Raw genomic sequence first — 20656 nt, forward strand, 5'->3', positions numbered from 1 at the left:
TCGATCCCCCGGCGTCCCATATGGTCCCCCCAAGCCAGGGGCGATTTCTGAGCACATAGCCAAAAGTAACCCCTGAGTGTCAAACGGGTGTGGCCCAAAAACCAAACAAAAAAAATTTAAAAAAAAGTTTCCTGTTGACTTTAAAAGTTTATAACTAATACGCTAAAATATATTATTTATTTTATTTTGGTAATTATATATATTTTGAAGTGGTATTTAGGAGACTTGGAGCATCAATGATTCTTGGCTAACTGCAGTGAGTTCCTTACAAAGGCCTGGTCCTATACCGGGAATCTCCAGGCAAAGGGACCACATAGCACTGGAAATTAAACTCAGGTCAGGTATGAGCTGGGCATGGTATAACTCGTATAATATTGCTCAGGCCTGAATCACTATATATCCTTTTAAGATCTAAAATTTTCAGTAGGCTCTTTCTCAGAGATTTTAAATCTCCATGAGCTTCTCTATCTTTTAATGCGTTTCTCTATCTCCTACATTCTCTTGAAAATATGGGTCATTATTATCTTAGTATCTTGCCTGCTAATTCCAACATAGGTGTGGTTTTAGTTCTGTACTTTATATGTTGTATGTAACACATTTATTTTATTTTAAGTTTTGAGTGTGTGCTGATTCCTATGGTTAAATAATACCTTTTACTGAAGCCTGAATGCTTGTATTAAAACACCGTGATGGTTCCCTGAAAAATTCCACCTCATTCTCTCTCATAGTCTCTCCCTAGTTCCATAGGGGACATTAGTGAATGAAGCCGTTGCTCTAATTTTGATCAATGTTCCTCCTTTCTGGGTTCCCATTTCTCTGGGGAGAACCTTTAGGTCTTCCAACTAAGGTGCTTTTTCTCCTCTGCAAGCAAACTACAAAATGAAATTCTAATTTTTAGAGGTTTTTTTTTTAAATAGATAAACTGTGCATTCCTGATTAATAGTGTTCTCTGTCCCTCCCACCTCTTTAGATCCATAAGCTAGTTTCCATTCTAAGGCTTTGAGAAGTTTCCATTTCTAGGCAGTATCCTAAACAGTGGCCCTAGTCTCAGAAAGTTTCCAAACTCAGGCTTTTTCACTGCATGAAGGAGAGGGAAAAAAGAGGGTTTGGTTAAAGCAGATATGCACTATCTATCAGATCAACCCTCTTCCTTTTCCTCTGTCTCATAGCATCGACATTCCCGCTTTAACAAAAGTGTTACTACTATTCTAAATAATTATTTTCATTCTTATTCATCACTTTAATTCCTTATTTTCTAGAAGCATTGGACTGCCACAAGCGATTCTGTCTTATCCCGAAATAGAAGTATGCTCTATTTTACAGTTAGGATATTTGATCATTTCCATTTGAGAAAGCAACCAGTAATTGAACCATTAAAATGGGAGTGAGCAGTCATGTATTAACAGTCCAAAAATGTACAAATTAGAATGTTGGCTATGTAAAGAATGGTTGAAATAGAATAGCACAGTGTAGTTATAAAATTGGCAATTGGGGAGATGGATCAGAAGGCCTGGAGTGGATGTTTTTGTCTCTAACATTACATAGTATGTAGAACACCACCAGAAGCAACCTAGGAGCAACAAATGGGGAGTAGACTTTGATAGTGCCTGGATGTGGCATCCATACTAGTGGAATTACAAGAATGTAATTTCTAATTTATTTTTAATTTAGGCACCCTCCATGACCTACAAAGTGATTCAGAGTTGAGTTTTTGGAATACAATTTTTCAGCATCTACCCCATCATCAAACTCCACTAATCTCCTATGACTCACCCTTTTGTCCTCCCAACACCGCATTCTGAAACTTTGACAGGCTTATATTTTAATTTTAGTGATTATGGTTTGGGTGCCACTTTTGTTGGTGTTGTAGTTTAGGTATATAATATCTCTTCAGCACCAGAATCTGGAACTCCTCAGTAACTGTTCTTGTTTTCTCCCTTCAGTTTCTTTTCTTTCCTACCCTGAGTTCAGGTCTGAGAATAATCTAGGTACTCCCTCTTAGATGCCTTTCTTTCCCTTGTCTTATTATTCTATACTCTACAGTTAAGTGAGTTCATCCAATATTTGTCTTTCTTCTTACTTTGCCCATATTATGTTCTCCAGAGCCATCCTCCTGTTGAATAAATTGCATCATTCTATCCTCATCATAGCTGCATAGTATTTCATTCATTCTCTATACCACAGCTTTATTATCAACTCATTTGTCATTGGCTAACTGGATGGATTCCATCTTCCAGCTACTGTGCTAAATGCTGTAATGAATTATTGTGTGCATGTGTCCTTTTGAATGAGTGTTTTTGTGTCCTGGGTGGAAGATACCATAAAGTAGATTAGCTTAGGTATAAGGTAACTTTTCTGAGACATTTTCTACTTTTCCCACAGGGGTTGAATCAAACAAAATTTCCACCTGCAGTGAATGACTGTTTCTTTCTCTCTGCATATCCTCCAACACAGATTGTTTCCATATTTGGGGTAGGGGGTTGGGCCACACCCAGTGACACTCAGGGGTTACTCCTGGATATATGCTCAGAAATCGCTTCTGGCTTGGGGGACAATATGGGACGCCATGGGATCAAACTGCAGTACACCTAGGTTAGCGCATGCAAGGCAGACTTCTTATGACCTGTGCCACTGCTCTGGCCCATTTTCAGATGTTTTGATACTTAGCATTCTCACTGGTCTGAGATGGTATCTCTTTGCCATCTTTTCCATGTGTCTATTGGACATATGTCTTTTTCCCTTGAGCAAAGTGTTTCTGTATTTTAATAGGGTTTTGAGATGTTTTGAGGGTTTTTTGTTGTTGATTATCTTTGTGATTTCTCTATATATTTTATTAAACTTTATCTGATATGTTGGGTGGGAATATTTTCTCCAATTCTTTTGTGTCTCCTCCCCCTCTTTTGCCATGTACTAACTCTCTAATTTGATGCAGTCCCATTTGTTTAGCTTTGTTTTGAGAATTTATGTACATCTGTGGAATACCACTAAAACAACCCCTTTAGGGAATGTACCACAAAATTATATTTTTCAAATTTATTTCTGATGAGAATATGTCAATTTTATTATATAAATCTACTGAATCAACAAAATGTTTATACTAACTTACTAATTAATTAGTTGGAAAATTCTTTAGAATGTTACTGGCAACGTTAAAACAGTACAACGTTAAAACTTACTAATTAATTAGTTGGAAAATTCTTTAGAATGTTACTGGCAACAGTTAAAACAGTTAAAACAGTACAAGAATAAGGGCTGGAGAAATAGCATGGAGGTAAGGCATTTGCCTTTCATGCAGAAGGACGATGGTTCGAATCCCGGCATCCCATATGGTCCCCTGTGCCTGCCAGGGGCGATTTATGAGCTAGGAATAACCCCTGAGCGCTGCTGGGTGTGACCCAAAAAACAAACAAACAAAAAAAAAAGTACAAGAATAAAATAAATAGGCAATACAAGCCCAAACAAATCTCATACATACACCAGAGGGACAAAAATCTCAGAGAACATGGGAACCAGAGAAATATTACTGTAGATAAGGCACTCATCTTCCATTCAGCCTACCCAGTTTTGATCAGTAGCCTTTCGTATGATTCCTCATAAGCTCTTCCAGGAATAATTCCTAGTGCAGAGCCAGGAGTAACCCCTGACCATTGCTGGATGTAGCCCCAAAACAAACAAAACAAAGTATCTTACAGAACATGGAGCCATTTTGATAACGTAAGTATTAACGGATAAACTAAAGTAATAGTTAAAACAATTATACTCTAAAAGAGCCTATTTCATAGATTATGCTACTTAAAAACATGCTTATAGCATCATGTTTCCTAATGCAACTAAACATATAAACATGTTTTATAAAGCGACTCAGCTCAGCATTTCTGAATTCCTATAATGTAGAATGGACTTTAATTGTAGTCTTCAAGATATCATTATCTTCATGTAGAAGAAATTAATTTAACGATTATTAGGAAAAATGAAAAAGAAAAACCTCCCTGGGTCAGATAATATTACTTCTGAATCTCAATGACTGAGTAATATATGTGCAATCTAAGTTTGTTTGATGCACCCAGAGGATAAATACAGCTCAAGTAAAAGGATTTGTTCATGTCATCTTGAATATTAACCATAATGTATGATGTCTTCTCTTGGACCAGGTATGGGGCATTCTGTTCATCAAAGACTGAACCCTTGAAATCTCACAACAATTGAAAAAAATGATTTTTAATTGTTTTATAGGTAATAAAACTGGAGCTTCAAGGATTTTATGAAGAAATTGACTTTTGAATGTGTATTCTGCTCAACCTTCACACTGGATGGGGATGGAAAACATTACAGAAAGCAGTGATTGGAAATAATTCTTTTTTAGGAGCTAGAATAAAAAATATTTGGGATTTGAGGGATATTTTTGCTCTGCATAGCTTTGACCAGGACTTCTACTGATCAGTGACGTTAAAAACATTTCACATTATTCATCTTCAACCGGTTGTGATTTCAGATCATATTCGTATACTCATTTTATTGAGAAAAATTCTGTGTGTGTATTTGTGTGTGTGTGTGTGTGTGTGTGTGTGTGTGTGTGTGTAGTAGTAGTAGTAGTAGTAGTAGTAGCTCCTACCTATAAATCATGTGTTTTTCCACCAGGTTGGCCACAAGGGCCACTCACTGAAAACAATCTTAATTTCCATGGAAAATAGATGGGGGAAGAATCCAAAAATGGCTCTATGGAGTAAAAGTAACTCCCAAGACTTGCTCAAATAATGGTGAGCCTCTCAGAGTGGATGGCCCATGTGTCCAATCAGGAAACTGTATTCCATACTCGATCCAAGTTAGGTTTGGTGGTCTTTGGTTTATGGCTCTCATTGTCTTCTCTCCTTACAGGGACATCTTCCTGGGTGCTCAGCAACCACCATTCTCACTATTGGGAGACCACTAGGTGTCAAACTAGAACTAAGAACTAAACTATGAACTAAACTAAACTAAGAACCTCAGACATGCCAGGCATGTGTGTCACCGCTTTGAGCTGCCTCTCAGTCTTTGTGGTACTCGTAGACAATTCACAGAAGCAATGTGACAGATCTGAGGGAAGCCTACAGTGTGCATTTTAGAGCATAGCAAGAATTAAGGCAACCACAGCAAAGGGGTGGGAGGCTTTTACTTAATTCAAGAAATGACTCTCTAACACCCCCATCAGACACCCATTTGGGTTGCACCCATATAGTGTAGACTGAAACAAGCAAAACTTGGAAGTGTTTTATAGTGTATCATATGAAACCCAATTTGGACCCAGTATAAAAAAAACATGTCAGCATAGGTTATAAAAGAAAGCAACTGACAATGATGCAAGTTTACTGGGAAGAGTGAATCGAGAAAGTAGAAGATAAGTGGATCTACGAGGTTAGTTACCTGGTTGTGCATTATGTTGCATGAAATGTGTTAGAGAAAGATCAATACTGAATTTCATCATTTATCTGTGTGTTGTGTAGATAAACTAAAGTAACATATAACAAACAAGACAAAAGTGTTTATATTATAAAAAATCAATGAATGGCTACCAAAAGGAAAGGGAAATGTGTATATAAAGAACATTAAAATGGTCAAATATAAGGAGGGAAATAGAATTGGCTTTTTAGTGGTGAACAGATACAGATAGAGTCTTTAACTGATTTTCACCTAAAACTGATATGATGTTGTGAGGCACAATTACTCTTATCAAATCAACTCATGGTCTAAAGCAAAAAACAACAACAACAAAAAAACAAAACAAAACAAAAAAAACCACAACCGGTTGATAAGGCAAGTAAAGATTAAGAAAAATAACACAATCCGGGGCTCTAAAACTCAAAAGAAATGAGAATTTATCTCCACATTCTTGTGGAGACAAAGACTGTTTTGTTTCCTGAGATGAAGTTACTCATTAATTCTTATCATTTTCTGCAGAGAAGCCCATTTTAAAAGGTTGGTGATGGGGTCCAAGTTTCTGTTAATGAACCAAATTTCCTTTCTGTTCTATTATTTTAAATAAATTTATCTTAAATAAGCCATTTGGGCACTTGACTCTCAACTCTACTGATAGTGTCCTATTCTTATAACAGAGACTATAAAGCTCATCTTTTTTTTTTCTTTTTTTTTTTTTTAATCACACCCGGCAGCACTCAGGGGTTACTCCTGGCTCTATGCTCAGAAATCGCTCCTGGCAGGCTCAGGGGACCATATAGGATGCTGGGATTTGAACCACCAAACTTCTGCATGCAAGGCAAACGCTTTACCTCCGTGCTATCTCTCCAGCCCAGCACTTTTCTATCTTGATATGAATTAATATTCAAGAAAATCTCTGGTATCCAAACAAAAAGACAAGGGAGTATAAAGAAAAATTTATTTCAGACTAAACATGATTTTCTGGCAAATTTGCTCCTTCACAACTAGGCTGAAGAATGAAATGCTCAAAGTTAATCCACTATGGAACATCACTGAGCCTCATATATGGTGGGGGGATGGACCCCTTGAAAGTTGTCAAGGTCACAGATCTTCTTCCTAAGATTGTCCCATGTATATTACTGCAGGTTTTGATGTGTGGGCTCTTGGCCATGACATGCCATGTCAGTGACAGTAAAAGCTCTATTCCCCTCATGCATTTGAAAATACCTCAGAGGGATGCGACCAGGTTTCCATTAAGAATCCCCAACAGGGGCCAGAGTGATAGCACAGCAGTAGGGCATTTGACTTGCACACAGCTGACCCAGGACAGACCTGGGTTAGAATCCCAGCATCTCATATGGTCCCCTGAGCCAGGAATGATTTCTGAGTGTATAACCAGGAGTAACCCCTGAGCATCACTGGATGTGGCCAAAACAAAACAAACAAAAAAGAATCCCCAACTGACCTAGGTGTTTGGCACAAACACAAAAATGTTACTGATGAAATTTTGATTCCCCCATTTGCTCTGCCTTACATTTATCTAGGAAGTCTGACTGACCCTTGATAAGAAACATCCAGTTTCTTTTGGGGCTTTGACTTGATGCTGTTGCTTTTTTTCTATTATTTAATAGGTCACACAATGATCATTTTGGGTGAGTCAATTTTTCCATCACTGGAAGTCTATTGAATCTCTAGGAAATGCTACTAAGTAAAGTCAAGATAAGTCGAAATAGGATTTTTATTCCTCTTAGGTTTTATATCCTCACAAAGTTTCATATGTCCCAGAATTAAAAAAATCATTTTAAAGAGGAAAAAGTCAATTACAAAGCAGTAGAGAAAGGCAGTGGATACATCTGAATAAACCAGCAACATCCTCAAGTATATCTAAAGGGAAGAAAAGTGAGTCCTTGAGTGGTGGCCTCTTTGCTGCTCCTCTCCTCACCTAACAACATCCTTTTCTAGCCAGATTCCAAGAGGAAAAGGAATTTGCCTGTCTGAATTTGCTATTGATTCTTTGCTATTATTCAATAATACTTTGCTATTGTTTTCTGCTTGCTGGGAATTGGGAGTTCCTAGGCAGTATGTATGGTGACCAGGGTCCACTCCAACTATGGAGCAGGGCTGGTAGTTACTAAGCTACCTATGGGCGATATTTTAGGTTCATAGCCCTAAGTTTTGTACAATGTCTGACCCACAGTGGTTACTTAGTACACATTTCCTGCCAATAAATGAATGAATGAATGAATGAATGATCCACTCTGAAGACAGAGTGGTAGGATAAAGCAGTTGAGCCCAAGCCTAGGGGTGCAAGAATCCATAACTTGATGTTAACTAAAATGTCTAGTTCACATTAGTTAACTGCTTTGACTTTAGTAACTTTTTTTTTTTTTTTTTTAGGCTAGTCAAGTGAAGCAGTGGGAGTGGAGAAGGAACAAAGAAATCTGTAACTGGCTGAGATCAATTAATTGTAAACACCACTGCACTTAGACGAGCCTATTTTGGTAACTCTTAGCACTTTCCAGTTACATACAGATACACCCTTCACCATCAAGACAATGTTGATATCAATATATTTTATAGTTATTATGACATGACTGGGATACTATTCAAAGAAATTTGATTTTAAAGTTCAATTGAAAAAGGAATGTTATTAATCCCATCTTTTTAATTCTGGGCAGCAAATTGAGTTTAATTTTCCTGTTTGCAATTGTTTTATTTGTTTACCAATAGGGTATGCACTAAAAATTAGCACAAGTAATGCCTTCTACTTGAAATTCTATAGCAAAGCATAGGGATATGTTTCAGTGCCTTGAAATGAACTTAGGTTTGGGGGGCCAGAGTGATACTCCACAGTGGTCAGGGCACCTGGGTAAGGCCCACAATTTATTTCCTGGCACCAAATTCTCCATATCTCAGTCCAATGTGGCATTATAGGTCAATGTTCATTAAACAAATTCTGAGTATATTAATCTGAGCATTAAACTGGCAAGTCTGGCCATTGGAGCAATGCTAGGACTGAGCCTGGGATGTCTGAATCTGGCTTGGGAGAAACTCCAGAAAATTAATCATGAATTTCTTACTCTCCTAAAAATCAGCATGTTTTTGTTTGTTCGTTTGTTTGTTTTGGGGGCATATCTGGCAGTTTCTCCTGGATCTGTGCTTATAAATTATTCCTGGAAGGTTTGGGGGACATATGGGATGCCAGAGATCAAACTTGGGTAGGCCACATGCAAGGCAAAATGCCTTACCAGATGTGATATTCCTATGCCCTCCCAAATTTGGCATGTTTTGAATGATACAATTTTGATATTTGAATGATACAATCATGCTGAATGACTAGGTTTCATGCCTAAAATAAGTGAAACTTGGATATAAGTATAGATTTTCCTCAAAGTTTAAAAATGATTTGTAAAGCCCAGAGATGTAGTACTTGATAGTATTGAGATGCAGTTTCTGCCTCACATAACCTTATTGATACAGCAATAGAAGCAGCACAATTGAAGATTGTTCAATATTGTAATAGGAACACAGTAAGCTAAGAACCTCTGGCCTCGCGGTGAATTTGGAACGTCAGCAATATTCCTTTAAGAAAAAACAAACAGAATATTCAGAAGCAAAAGATGGCAGCAGTGAGTTGTCCCAAGATTTAACATGACAATGAGCATCTTACTTGATTTTTCAGCATTATCTCATTGTGCATTTAATAATATCTTCAATTGCAGACTATTTTCCAAGACCAGGAATCAAAATGTCCAATAAACATTTTATGTTTCAATTTCTAATTTCAAATTAAAATATTTCAAAGCAAATATGGGGAAGATTTATAAAAGTAATTTGGGATATCACAAATTCCTCCCCCCAAAATGATTCCCATTTGTCCTTTCTCTGATGAGGTGTACAGAGACCATGAGGTTAATTTTGTGGGGTTACTGCCAGTGTTTGGGGTTTATCACTCTTCTTAGAAAAAAATTGTAATTCCTTAGATAACGGATGGACTCCATAACATTGGTAGAGAAAGGTTGACACTGGTGGTGGGACTGGTGTTGAAACATTGTATGTCTGAAACTCAACTATGAATAACTTTGTAAATCACATTGCTTTAAACAGGGGCTGGCCAAAACAATAGCACAGTGGCTAGGGCTTCTGCCTTGTATTTGGCTGACCTGAGTTCCATCCCTGACATAGCCTAAGGTCCCCTGAGCCTACACACACACACACACACACACACACACACACACACACACACACACACACACACACACACACACACTAATGCTTTAAATAAATTTAAAAAAAAAAAGCCTTAGAAAGTTTTTTCCTCCATCTCTATAATGTAAAAAAGACATTTTCTATGGATAATATTTGCTCCTATTTCAATTTCAGCCCTATTGGCCACCCTTCTGCACTGGACTTTTCTACCTGCAAACATTTTCTGAGCTAAAAGATGGAAAGAGAATTTCAGGCAAAATAAAACAAAACATGGGTCGGACTGACAGTACAGTGTTAGTTCATTTGCCTTGCATGCTGCCTACCTGGGAGTGACTTTGATCCAGGATCCCTGAGTTCTGTTAGGAGTACAGAACCAGGAGCAAAGCCTGAGCACTGGCAGGTCTTCACTTTATCACCCAAATTATCTTCCTGTGATCAAAAGCTCTCACTCAATCTGCTGCTCTAAGCATTTTTTCTTTCCCTTTCTTCCTTGAGGCCACACCGAGCAATGCTTAGGGTTTACCTCTGGCTCTGCATAAAGGAATCACTCCTGACAGTGCTCAGGGAACCACATGGGACAATGAGGATCAAACTCGGGTTGGCTGCGTGCAAGGCAAATCCTCTCTTGTCCTTCCTCCCCCACCCCACCCCATTTAACCAGCCAAAATCTTTCTTCCTTCTTTCCCATGTCAAATGATACCCCAAATCAGCTGACCCGGAATGGATGCGTGTTCAATCCCCCAGCATCGTTCCTGCCAGGAACGATTTCTGAGCACAAAGCCAGGAGTGGGCGCCCCCCCCCCCAAAAAAAAACCAACAAAATAAATGATACCAAAAGTATGGCGGGATAAATATTCAAGTCATTCACTCTGTAGCTTATATCTTCGGACACAAACGAGAATTTTGGGCCTAATTCCTGTGCGGACACTTTGCTATGTTCCCTCGTGTTTAACTGGGGCTCCCACTGGAGCTGTGGCGAGGGGGTGGCTTGATCCAAGAATCTGGGGTTTCCAGGGTCCGAAACCTTGATATCAGGCTCTGCAAGAGGCGGTGCTCTTGTTCCTTGGCCAGGTCGCCCTCTGCATGCTCAGGGCTTGTCATTGCAACCAGGGGCTTTCCTCCCGACCCCCCGCTAAGGCTTCTGCAACCAAGGGACCAGTCTGAAGGCCAGATGACTTTCCTGGCCGGTGGCAGGCTTCCTGGTCTGTCTGCTGACCAGGTGGCTGTATCTCACCAGCCAGCGAAGCGAGAAGACTTTGCGAGGATGCCCAAGCGCCTCCTCCAATCCCAGAGGTGATGCAGATGAAGTCTTAAAAAAAAAAAAAAGGCGAGAGAAAGAGAGTGAGGATGGAGAGAGAGGAGAGGAGAGAGAGAGGAGAGGAAACAGGCAAGTGTTTCCCTTTGAGAGAGAGGGGGAGGGAGAGAGAGAGAGAGAGAGAGAGAGAGAGAGAGAGAGAGAGAGAGAGAGAGAGAGAGAGAGAGAGAGAGAGAGAGAGATGGGGGTCCAGAGTGCCGCCTCGGTTCCAGAGTGCAAGAGAAGAGAGAGAGAGAGAGAGAGAGAGAGAGAGAGAGAGAGAGAGAGAGAGAGAGAGAGAGAGAGAGAGAGAGAGAGAGAGAGAGAGAGAGAGATGGGGGTCCACAGAGTGCCGCCTCGGTTCCAGAGTGCAAGAGATTCCGTGTCGCACCAAGTTTATCTGCGTGCCGCCACCTGAGTCCGAGGGGAGTTTGCTTAAAGCAGACAGTCTCCCCCCTACCTCCCAATTAACCCCCACTCCCAGGCAAAAAGCGCGTTCGTTCGTGCACGCCCTGGAGGAACCCGCGAGCTCGGGCGCTCAGACCCCACTTTTCTCCTGCTCTAGAACCATCCCCTGGGCGCTTGCTTTTTCGCCTCGCCCGGCTTGGATGCACCAGGCGCGCATCTAAGTACCCTCAGCACCGCGCGCCCCGGCTTTGCTCACCACCCAAACCCAGCCCGAACCCCCCGCTCCCCTTTGTTTGCGGGCTGTCACCTCTCACCACCCCCAACTGCGTCCCCCTCGCCAACTATCAGCATCTAGTGTGTGAATGAAGTCTCCGGCCCTTAGCAGAACAGCATCCACCCTATTGGGATGGCGAAGGGTGCAGAGGCCTGGGGTGGGTGGATGGATGGGTGGAGGAGAGAGCCGGGCTTTGGCACCCCGACCTGCAGCCTCGGCTGGGTTGGTGCATCTGCCCCGGCTGCCACTGTCACCGCCGCCGCTGCTTCTGCCGCTTCTGGGCCGGGTCCAAACGGGGCGCCCCGATGGGCGCGCGCGGCCTCCTCCTCCTCCCCTCGCCCAGTGCAGTGCCGCCCCGAAAACCAGGAGAAGTGGAACGGCGGCTCGGCGGCGGCAACTGGGCATGCTCGGCGCCCGGGGCCGCTCGCTCGCTCACTCGCCGGCCGCCCGGGCATCGGTGGGTGGCGAAGGCGGCGGCGGCGGCGGCGGCGGCGGCGGCGCTCGCGGGAGGAGCCTCGCCCAGGGCCGCCGCCGCGCAGGTGGCACCGCAGGGCCGCGCGCGCCAGGGGCGCAGCTCGGGAGCGCACGGAGCCGGGCACCGCGGCGGCTCCAGGCTCGCGCCCGCGGCTGCCAGGCGGCCGAGCGGAGCGCAGCGGCGGGCACGGCGGTGGCAGCTTCTGCAGCTGCAGCAGCAGCAGCAGCGGCGGCAGCAGAAGCAGCGGCAGCATCACCACCAGCATCACCCCAACAAGAGTCGCCCCGAGCCGGGCAGAGGGCGCTGCACTCGTGGCGCACGGAAGGGCCAGGCGGGCCGGGCATCGCGCATTCGCTCGCGTCGGGAGCCGCCTCTGCCCACCCGCCCTTGTGCCCCGGCCCCCCGCCGAAGATGCAGCTGCAGTCGGGCAAGGTCAGGACCTTGCCCTGAAGCGGGGCGGCGGCGCGCACGCCCGCCCGCCCGCAATCCATCGCGCCCCCGCCAGACGGACAGACGGACGGACGGACAGACTGCCTGCCTGCCTGCCTGCCTGACAAGCGGCCGCGGCTGGCGGCTGCATGTTCGCCACGAAGCAGCCGGCGGGCGCAGCGGCGTTCGGTGAGTTGCGGAGGTTTGGGAGGGTGGGCGCACCCACACCCACCCTTATCCCACCCCACCCCGGAGCATCCTCCTCCTCCGCCGCCCTGGTGGGGTCCTCCAGCTCGCCTTCTTCTTCCTCTTCCTCCTCCTCTTTCTCCACGCGCCCCCACATCGTTCCATTGGGGGGGAGTAATGGTGGTCCATGGCTGTCCCCCCCACCCCGACTCCGCAGGGTCCACCCCCCCCGGAGGACGCGTATCTGGGGCAGCCGCCAACCTCCTGCGCGTCCCGGCAGCCCCACGGCTTTCGTGACGTCCCCGGACTGCTGCGGGGGATGCTGGCTGGGGTGGGGGTGGGGAGCCCCCTCGGGGGTGGAGTGGGGTGAGGTGGGGTGGTGTGGGGAGCCCCCCCCCTGCCCTTATGCTCAATGTCATCCTTGTGCGTGCGCGGCTTAGCCGGCAGCGAATGCTCACACTGAGTCCTCGGCCCCGGCACGGCCCGTTCTTCGGGCTCCCGCTGCTGGCTAGCTTCGGAGCTCCCCGGGGTGTCTCCGCCCCGGGAGCGCGCAGGTTTTCTGGGGGTGGGGGCTCCACGGCGCTGGCGAGGCTCAGGGCTGTCTGAGCGGAGGTCAGTGCGCCCCAGATCCCCATTTTCCCGGGAGATGGAGATGGAGATGGAGGGGCGAGCTGGGATGGAGGGGGATCTGGAATTAATGGCTGCGAGCAAGCAAGCGTCGGGGTTGGTGCGTGCGTGCGTGTGTGTGTGTGTGTGTGTGTGTGTGTGTGTGTGTGTGTGTGTGTGCGCGCGCGCGCGTGAGAGTGTAAGTGTGATTGTGTGTGTGAGACCGGACTCCCGCTTCTTTTGGGGCGTGTGATGTGCGTCTCCAGCCATCGCTGTCGCCGCCACGTTCCGGTAAAGTCAAAGCCACCGCCCCCCTCCTTTTTGGTCTGTGTGGATTATTTTAGGGAGAGCTTGTGTGCATGTATGCCTGTGTGTGTGTGTGTGTGTGTGTGTGTGTGTGTGTGTGTCTGTGCCACAAAGAACTGCGACTTTCCGTAGCCTAAACTTAGGCGTTGCTGTGATTGTGGGCTCCCCAAAGATGTGGGAAGAGCCAGAGAGATTCTGGTTGTGCTTCTAGTCTAGCTAATTCTCTGGGCCTCCACCACCCCATGCCCTCTCCCTAGCCCAGCCCCATTCCGCCCCCCTTGTCTGGGTTTCAGCTGAGCTGATGAGGTTCGCGCCGGCTCCAAAGGTGTTTTTATTCATATGCATGTTTAATGTTATCAAGCAAATGAGCTGGTCCATGAGAATTAGATGTAGTAGCAGCCTAGTATTGGGCCTGGCGTGCACATTTTTTTTTTTCACTTTGGGGAACTATCTGACCTGACTGCAGGAGAAAAGAGGCTCGGGGATTTTCTGGGGTCACTCAGGTGGAAATGGGGAGCTGCAGAAAGGAGCCAGCTCCTAAAATCCTTGCGCATCCTTCTGGCTCTCGGGAGACTCTGGGCCTCCTGCCTCCCCTTTCCTTCTCTGCACAGTTCAAAGGCTCTGCAGGGTCTCTGAATGCCCACAGAGAGGTGTGGGCAGTCCAAAGGGTTTCCTTTTAGGGGTGAGCCGATGCCTGGTTGGAAGGTTCTTCCAAAAGTCTAGCAAACAGGCACAGACAGCCCCCAGAAATGGACTCGGTGCTCCAACCCGCTGTCAACTCTTCATGCCACATGTGGAGTTTATTGGAACGTTTTTGCAGGGGATGAAAAAATATGAAAGGAGACATCGGTGTTGGTCTGTGAATAGCTAATATCTCGGGGTTTGAGTGGAAGTGGTTGTCTGTGGAGTTAGAGGTTGAAATGCCGGTGGCCTTGGGTTAGTCACTCAGCTCACAGGGCAGCCAGGCAGAGGACACAGGTACCAGGTGAAAGTTTATTGTCCTCTTGGTCCTTTATATTTTTTATTCTGAGAAGTTTTTAAGAGCTGCTGGAAACACACGCATAGGCTGGCTACTTTGTTTTCATTTCAGATTTCTTCCCAAACTAAACAGTATTCTAGGATTGAAGTTAAGTAGATATTCTTTTTCCTCCCTGTTTGGAGTCTTCCTTTTCCGTTTTTGCAGGGATTCTGGAAGGACTAACGGAGACTGCTCTGTGCATTCAGTTCTGCCAGAAGTCGAGGTGGGCGTGGGGGAGAATGACATGGGTTGGGTCTGTGGGTTTTCTGTGATTGGGGGGTGGAAAATGAGAGTCATGGTGGAATGGTAATTGTAACAAGTACGGGGGGGGGGGGCTCTACTAAAATTATCGTGGAGCAGAAGGAACGAGTTCCTGAATGTGGTTGCATGTTTGGATAGTTGTTGAACATGGAATCATTCTAGATGTCGATAATGTTTCCCGGGTTTGTAATAAGAGTCATGCATTGGCAAACGAATGTATTTCTCTCAGCCTCAAGTCCTTGCCACTCGACTCCAAGACAGTTCTTCCTCCCAAGGACATGGTTCCGCAGAGAGAAGGATGAAATGCAAGTGCTCTTAGCTGGAAAATGCAATTAGTGCAGTTTTGTTTGATCGTTTCAGGGGTACACAGATCACTTTTGGTCAGAGCCTTTACAATGAAAAAATAAGGGTCTAATACTCACGCTTAGAATCATTATTTTGGAGCTATCCTGAGATTTTTGCAGCGCCCTTCTTGAGAATTTTAAGGAACTTGCTCCTGTCTTTCTAAAAGCCCTTTTTTTTTTTAATTGGGAATGTTAAATTGTCTGAGTACTCCAGACTGTTGTTTCTCAATATTTTGGCACCCATTGGCTTTTCAGACCTTGTCTAATGACTGTTCATTCTCTCATACTATTGGCCATTTAATTTCTTGCCATGGACCCCAATTATGTGATCCTCACCTGTGCCCCCCCCGATATTCCTGGGGCCCCACAAGTCAGCATATCACTCCAACTTAATTGCTCTACATTAATTTCAACCTTACATAAGAAAACATTCAAGGTACATTTAAAATGCTTTACTGTAGTTTGTCTTTAGTGTCAGCCAGACTTTGAATCAGTAGAAATGGTTGTTATAGTTTACTAATGAAAATAAAAAATACTGTATTGGGAAGGATGAAAGTTTTGGTGGGGGTTTTTTTCTTTTGGGTTTTGATTTCAGAGTATTCACAGAAGTTATGCAAACCCATTTGCATAACCCAATTGTTTGGACCTTGGTTTCACCTCTTGATTGGTGAATTGGTGAGACTAGTATCAATGCATGTTTTTATTTACATATCAATATTATTTCTTTTACATTTTAAGGGGTTGGCATACATAAAGGTGCTCAGGGTTTACTCTTGACTCTTCACTCAAGAATAACTTGTGGCGAAATAAAGTTACTCATGGAACCAAAGTGATAGCACAACAGTGTAGGTTTGATCCTTGGCATCCCATATGGGCCCCGAGGCCAGCCAGGAGTGATTTCTGAGCACAGAGACAAGAGTAGTTCCTAAGCACTGCTGGATGTGCCCCCCCCCAAATAAATAAATAAATAAATAAATAAATAAATAAATAAAATAAATAAAAGAATTACTCCTGGTAGGCTCAGAGAACCATATTGGGTACTCTAAATCACACCTGGTTTGCCATGTGCAAGACAAATGCCCTACCCACTGTAAATCTCTCGAGACTCTCCTTTTATTTAATTAATTTAATTTAATTTGAGGGGTGGTAGACCTAGCAGTATTCAAGGCTAATTTTTGGTTCTGCTCTCAGGTATTATTCCTGGATCATATAGAATTATAGGGATCAAACTCAGGTTGGCTGCATGCAAGTTCATGCCTTACCCACTCTACTATTGCTCTATCCTGAATATTCCTACTTTTTTTTTTATTACTTTCTTTAAATTCTGTGATTACAAGATTGATCATAATACAGTTTTGTTTGTCATAGATACAAAGTTGTTCATAATTGATTTTCAGTCCTACAGTGAATGTTCAACACTCTTCATCAAGGTACATATCCTGCCACCAATATCCCCATTTTCCCTCTCGCTCTTCCCTCTGCCTGCCTCTGGGACAGACATTTTACTTCTCTGTCTCTCTTTCTTTTTACACACTGTGGTTTGCACTATCACTACCAAAGAGGTAACATGCCTATCACTTTTCCTCCTTTCAGCACCCAGTTCTTGTCCAGAGCGATCACTTCCAACTCTCATTGTTACAATTGTTCCTTCTCTGTCTTAGTTACAATCCCCTGTTCCTTATGGCAAGCTTCCTATGAACCCAAGTATTGGAGAACAGATGAGTGGCTAAAGAAACTGTGGCTCATCTACATAATGGAATACTATGCAGCTGTTAAGAAATAAATGAAGTCATGACATTTGCTTAGACATAGATGTATGTGGAGAGTATTATGCTGAGTGAAATGAGTCAGAGGGAGAGGAATGCACATAAAATTATCTCACTTAATTGTGGGATATAAGAAAAATAAAAGATAGTATGGTAATACTAATCAGAGATATTCCTACTTTGAAAGAAGCCATGTAGTTGAAAATTCTTGAACTTGGTCATCATCATTCAGAGGAGGACTTTCTACCCTCAGCAGGCCAGAGGTACTTGGCACTTGGTGCTTCTGTTGAAGACCTGTTTGGTTTATTGTTAGCTGATTTACAACCAAACCCAATTCTTTAGTTGACTATAATTGTGTGTGTGTGTGTGTGTGTGTGTGCATGCGTGCATGTGAGTGCACGCACACATGCAGAAAACCCTTAGCAACATTCAGATGCCTTTAGGGTATAGTGCTTGGACTCAGTTTTGCTGGGGCCCACCAGGGCTGTACTTGGTGTTGCTGTCAGAGGAGCTTGCAGGAAGAGGTGCTAAGAGAAAAATCAAATTCTTAACAAGGCCTTTGAGTCCAATGCTTTGACCTTTCTCCCTGCCCACCCTAATTGTTTCCATCATCTCTGTTACAAGGGGTTGCCTGGTCCTTTGAAGTCTTTGTGATGAACAGTATGAGGATGTGGGGTGGGGGAGTGCAAGGAAATGGGATCAGTTCAAGATACTTTAGCCTGACTTCCAGTTTATCTGATTAGATGCCAGAGCAACAGCTTTTGTATTAATGTAAAATATAAAACATGTCGTAGATAAATTGTTGCTATCACATTGCCTGCCTTTTGAGCTGACTGATTAATAAATTGCTTAGGTGAGTTTAATGAATCCAATTATACTTACCACCAGTACCTCCGATGGAGGAAGCTCCAAAATCATGTCCTCACACTGTGTTTTAGTGGACTGAAATTGTTAAGACACACAACAGAGTGTGTCGTTTCTCTTTTGATCAGATGGCAGCGAACTGTAATTTCCAGCTCATGGTTAATTGACTTGCTGGAAATGTCTTAGTTATATTAGGATATTGAACCTATACTCTGTATCAATTAGTTTTTGACAAATGGAAAATCATGACTAATCAATGAAACAGTGATTCCTCAATGCTTTTCCTTTTGGACAAATATTCTTATATGTCCCTCAGCAAGATTCCTCAAGTTATCTGGGGAATGAATCACATCTGTTGAATCTTCTAGTCCATTCATTGGCATTTCAAAGCAGAAATACATTCTACAAAGTTAAGATTTTTAAAATGTGTATATGTGAAGTGTATAAAATCAGGTTATAAGCATAAATATGCATCACCTAATGTACGTATATTATACAACACACTAAGTTCAATAGCAGAATATTGAACTAGCATAGTTCAATAATAGAATGCTATTTGGATTATGCTTCAAGTAGATAAAAAGATGTGGAGAGAACCCTGACTTTTTAATCAATTTGATTATGTGCTCTAGATCATTGATGGCCTCAGTTTATTTAAAATTTTTCAGCTGTAAAATGGATACAATAAGAGAGAATGTCTCAAGAGATTATTTTCAGAATGCAGTAAATTTATAAGTGGTTGGTAAATTATAAGCACTGTAGAGCAAAGGAGATATCTAGAGTTTAACACCTTAAAATAGATACTTATTCTTTTTCTGTTTGTTTTTGGGTCACATCTAGTAATGCTGGGGCTTATTCCTAGTTCTGAGTTCAGGCATCACTCTTAGTATGACTAAGGGGACTGTATGAGGAAATGGGGATAGAACCTTGGTCAGCTGTGTACAAAGAAAGTACCTTACCTGCTGTCCCATCACTCCGGTTGTACCTTATGTTATCTAGAGAAGTTTTCTCTCTAATTAAGACTATAAAATGAATGCATGTCTCCATACTCTTATTTTAACAGATTATTATATACATTGGTAACAAAATGTAAGGTTTTTTTTTTTATTCTGATGCCTAACTTGAAGTATTCTAATATGTAGTAGGTCAATTAAATGAGCTATTAATTGTATCTACTGGCATTGTTATTTTTATTTATTATATTATAATATACTTATTACATTTTCGGCTTGTTTAAAAATGCATAGTTGATAGAGTTGACCATAATACATTTGTTCCCAGATAAGTGAGAGCAAAGTTATTTAAAAATAGAAAGAAAAAATGATAAATAAAGAGGGGGCAAAGCAATAGAGCAGAAAGTAGGGCATTTGCCTTTCACATGGCTGATCTGGGTTCAATCTCCGACATCTCATTTGATTTGCCAAGCCTGCCAGGAGTGATTTCTGAACTCAGAGCCAGGAATAACCCCTGAGCACCTCTGGGTGTGGCCCAGAAACATAAGCATAAAAGAAAAAGGATGAGAAAAAAGTTTAAAAAGAAAGAAAAAAAAGGAAAAGTGCAATAGCAAGCACATTTGTGAAAATTATTGTATTAATAATGTCATTAGTACAATAGCAGAAGGTTTAGTAAGCTCTTGTTAGCTGTTCCTTCTGTTGGTGTGTTCCTATAGAGATGACAGCAAATGAAGTTGTCTAGGAATTCATAGCATTGTTACTGATACTGTGGTTTTCAGGGGTGTGTTTTCAGCTGCTGGGTCTTCAGGAAGACAGGGGTGGGGGTTGTATGCACTCACTCCAAATAGCCTTGGTGGTATTAGCTCAAAGACCTGCATACTTGATATCTGATAGGTGTCCCCTGAAGGAATCTTAGAGGGGTGATGAAGCAGAGTCATTGGAAAATTCTGGCATCATTATTTTTTAAAAAAAGGATTCTAACACAACAGAAATAGTGAAACATTTTGGAAGGATTGAACCACATCCGGTGGTGATCAGACTTATTCCTGACTCTATACTAAGGGGTCACTACAATGTTTGGAGTAGAGGGGTGTTGGAGGGAATGACAAGATGTTGGTGGCACATGCATGAAAAGTATCTCAACCTTTGTGCTCTCTCTCCAGCCTCTTCCCCCACAAATAACCAACATATTTCTGTGTGTGTAGATTTTCCAGCTGTTTGAAATAAAATATTCAATCTTTGTCCTAGTATAAAGAATCTGGTATAGTAAAGATTGATTCTTCATAAGGAGAATTAGAGTGGTTTCCTAGTCATCACTCCCAGTGAGTTACTGCTGCTAATCTGATCCTTTGTCTAGAACCAAAGAGAATGAGTCAATCTTCTGGTATTCGGGCTAATAAAAAAGCAACTGTGAACAATTAAATTATTGCATACAAAGTAGAGAAATGTAATGGTTCTAATAGGGGTGTTGAGAACCCTCTAGTCTTCAGAATATATAGGGAGGAAAAACAAAGAAAATAAGTGGAGGAGAAGAAAGACAGATCTAAAAGGACGGATACAGGGACCCAGGGATTTCAGGTGCATTGGAAGGTTTAAGGAAGTTCAGAGCAAAGTAGTCAAGTCACAGATTCAACAACACTGTAATCAGAAGACCCAGAATTTAATAACCAAACTTAAAACAGTTCCTTTTATGCTGGCAGGCTGAGGTGGGGATGGTGATATTGTGGGATGGACTCTGGGGACATTGGTGGAAAGAGATTGACACTGGTGGTGGGATTTGCCCTGAAACATCGTATGTCTAAAACCCAACTATGAAGAACTTTGTCAATCACAATGGTTTAAATAAAAGCT

The 20656-nt window shown here is 42.9% G+C and overlaps 1 protein-coding gene across 4 annotated transcripts in view; it reads left to right on the plus strand.

The window, feature by feature from the left end:
• The first annotated feature begins 12302 nt into the window (after nucleotides 1–12302).
• The window catches only part of CTNND2 (catenin delta 2), a 974640-nt gene continuing 966286 nt past the window's right edge, over nucleotides 12303–20656 (plus strand). For 2 of the 4 annotated variants that reach the window (XM_049767899.1, XM_049767901.1), the window contains exon 1: nucleotides 12309–12690. In XM_049767899.1, coding sequence (XP_049623856.1) covers nucleotides 12651–12690 — 40 coding nt within the window. In that variant the 5' untranslated portion in view covers nucleotides 12309–12650. Of the gene's footprint in view, nucleotides 12691–20656 lie in introns of all 4 variants that reach the window. The other 2 variants (XM_049767900.1, XM_049767903.1) reach the window with 2 other exon arrangements.

This window comes from Suncus etruscus, chromosome 2 (genome assembly GCF_024139225.1).
Source record: "Suncus etruscus isolate mSunEtr1 chromosome 2, mSunEtr1.pri.cur, whole genome shotgun sequence".
Taxonomy (NCBI): Eukaryota; Metazoa; Chordata; class Mammalia; order Eulipotyphla; family Soricidae; genus Suncus; species Suncus etruscus.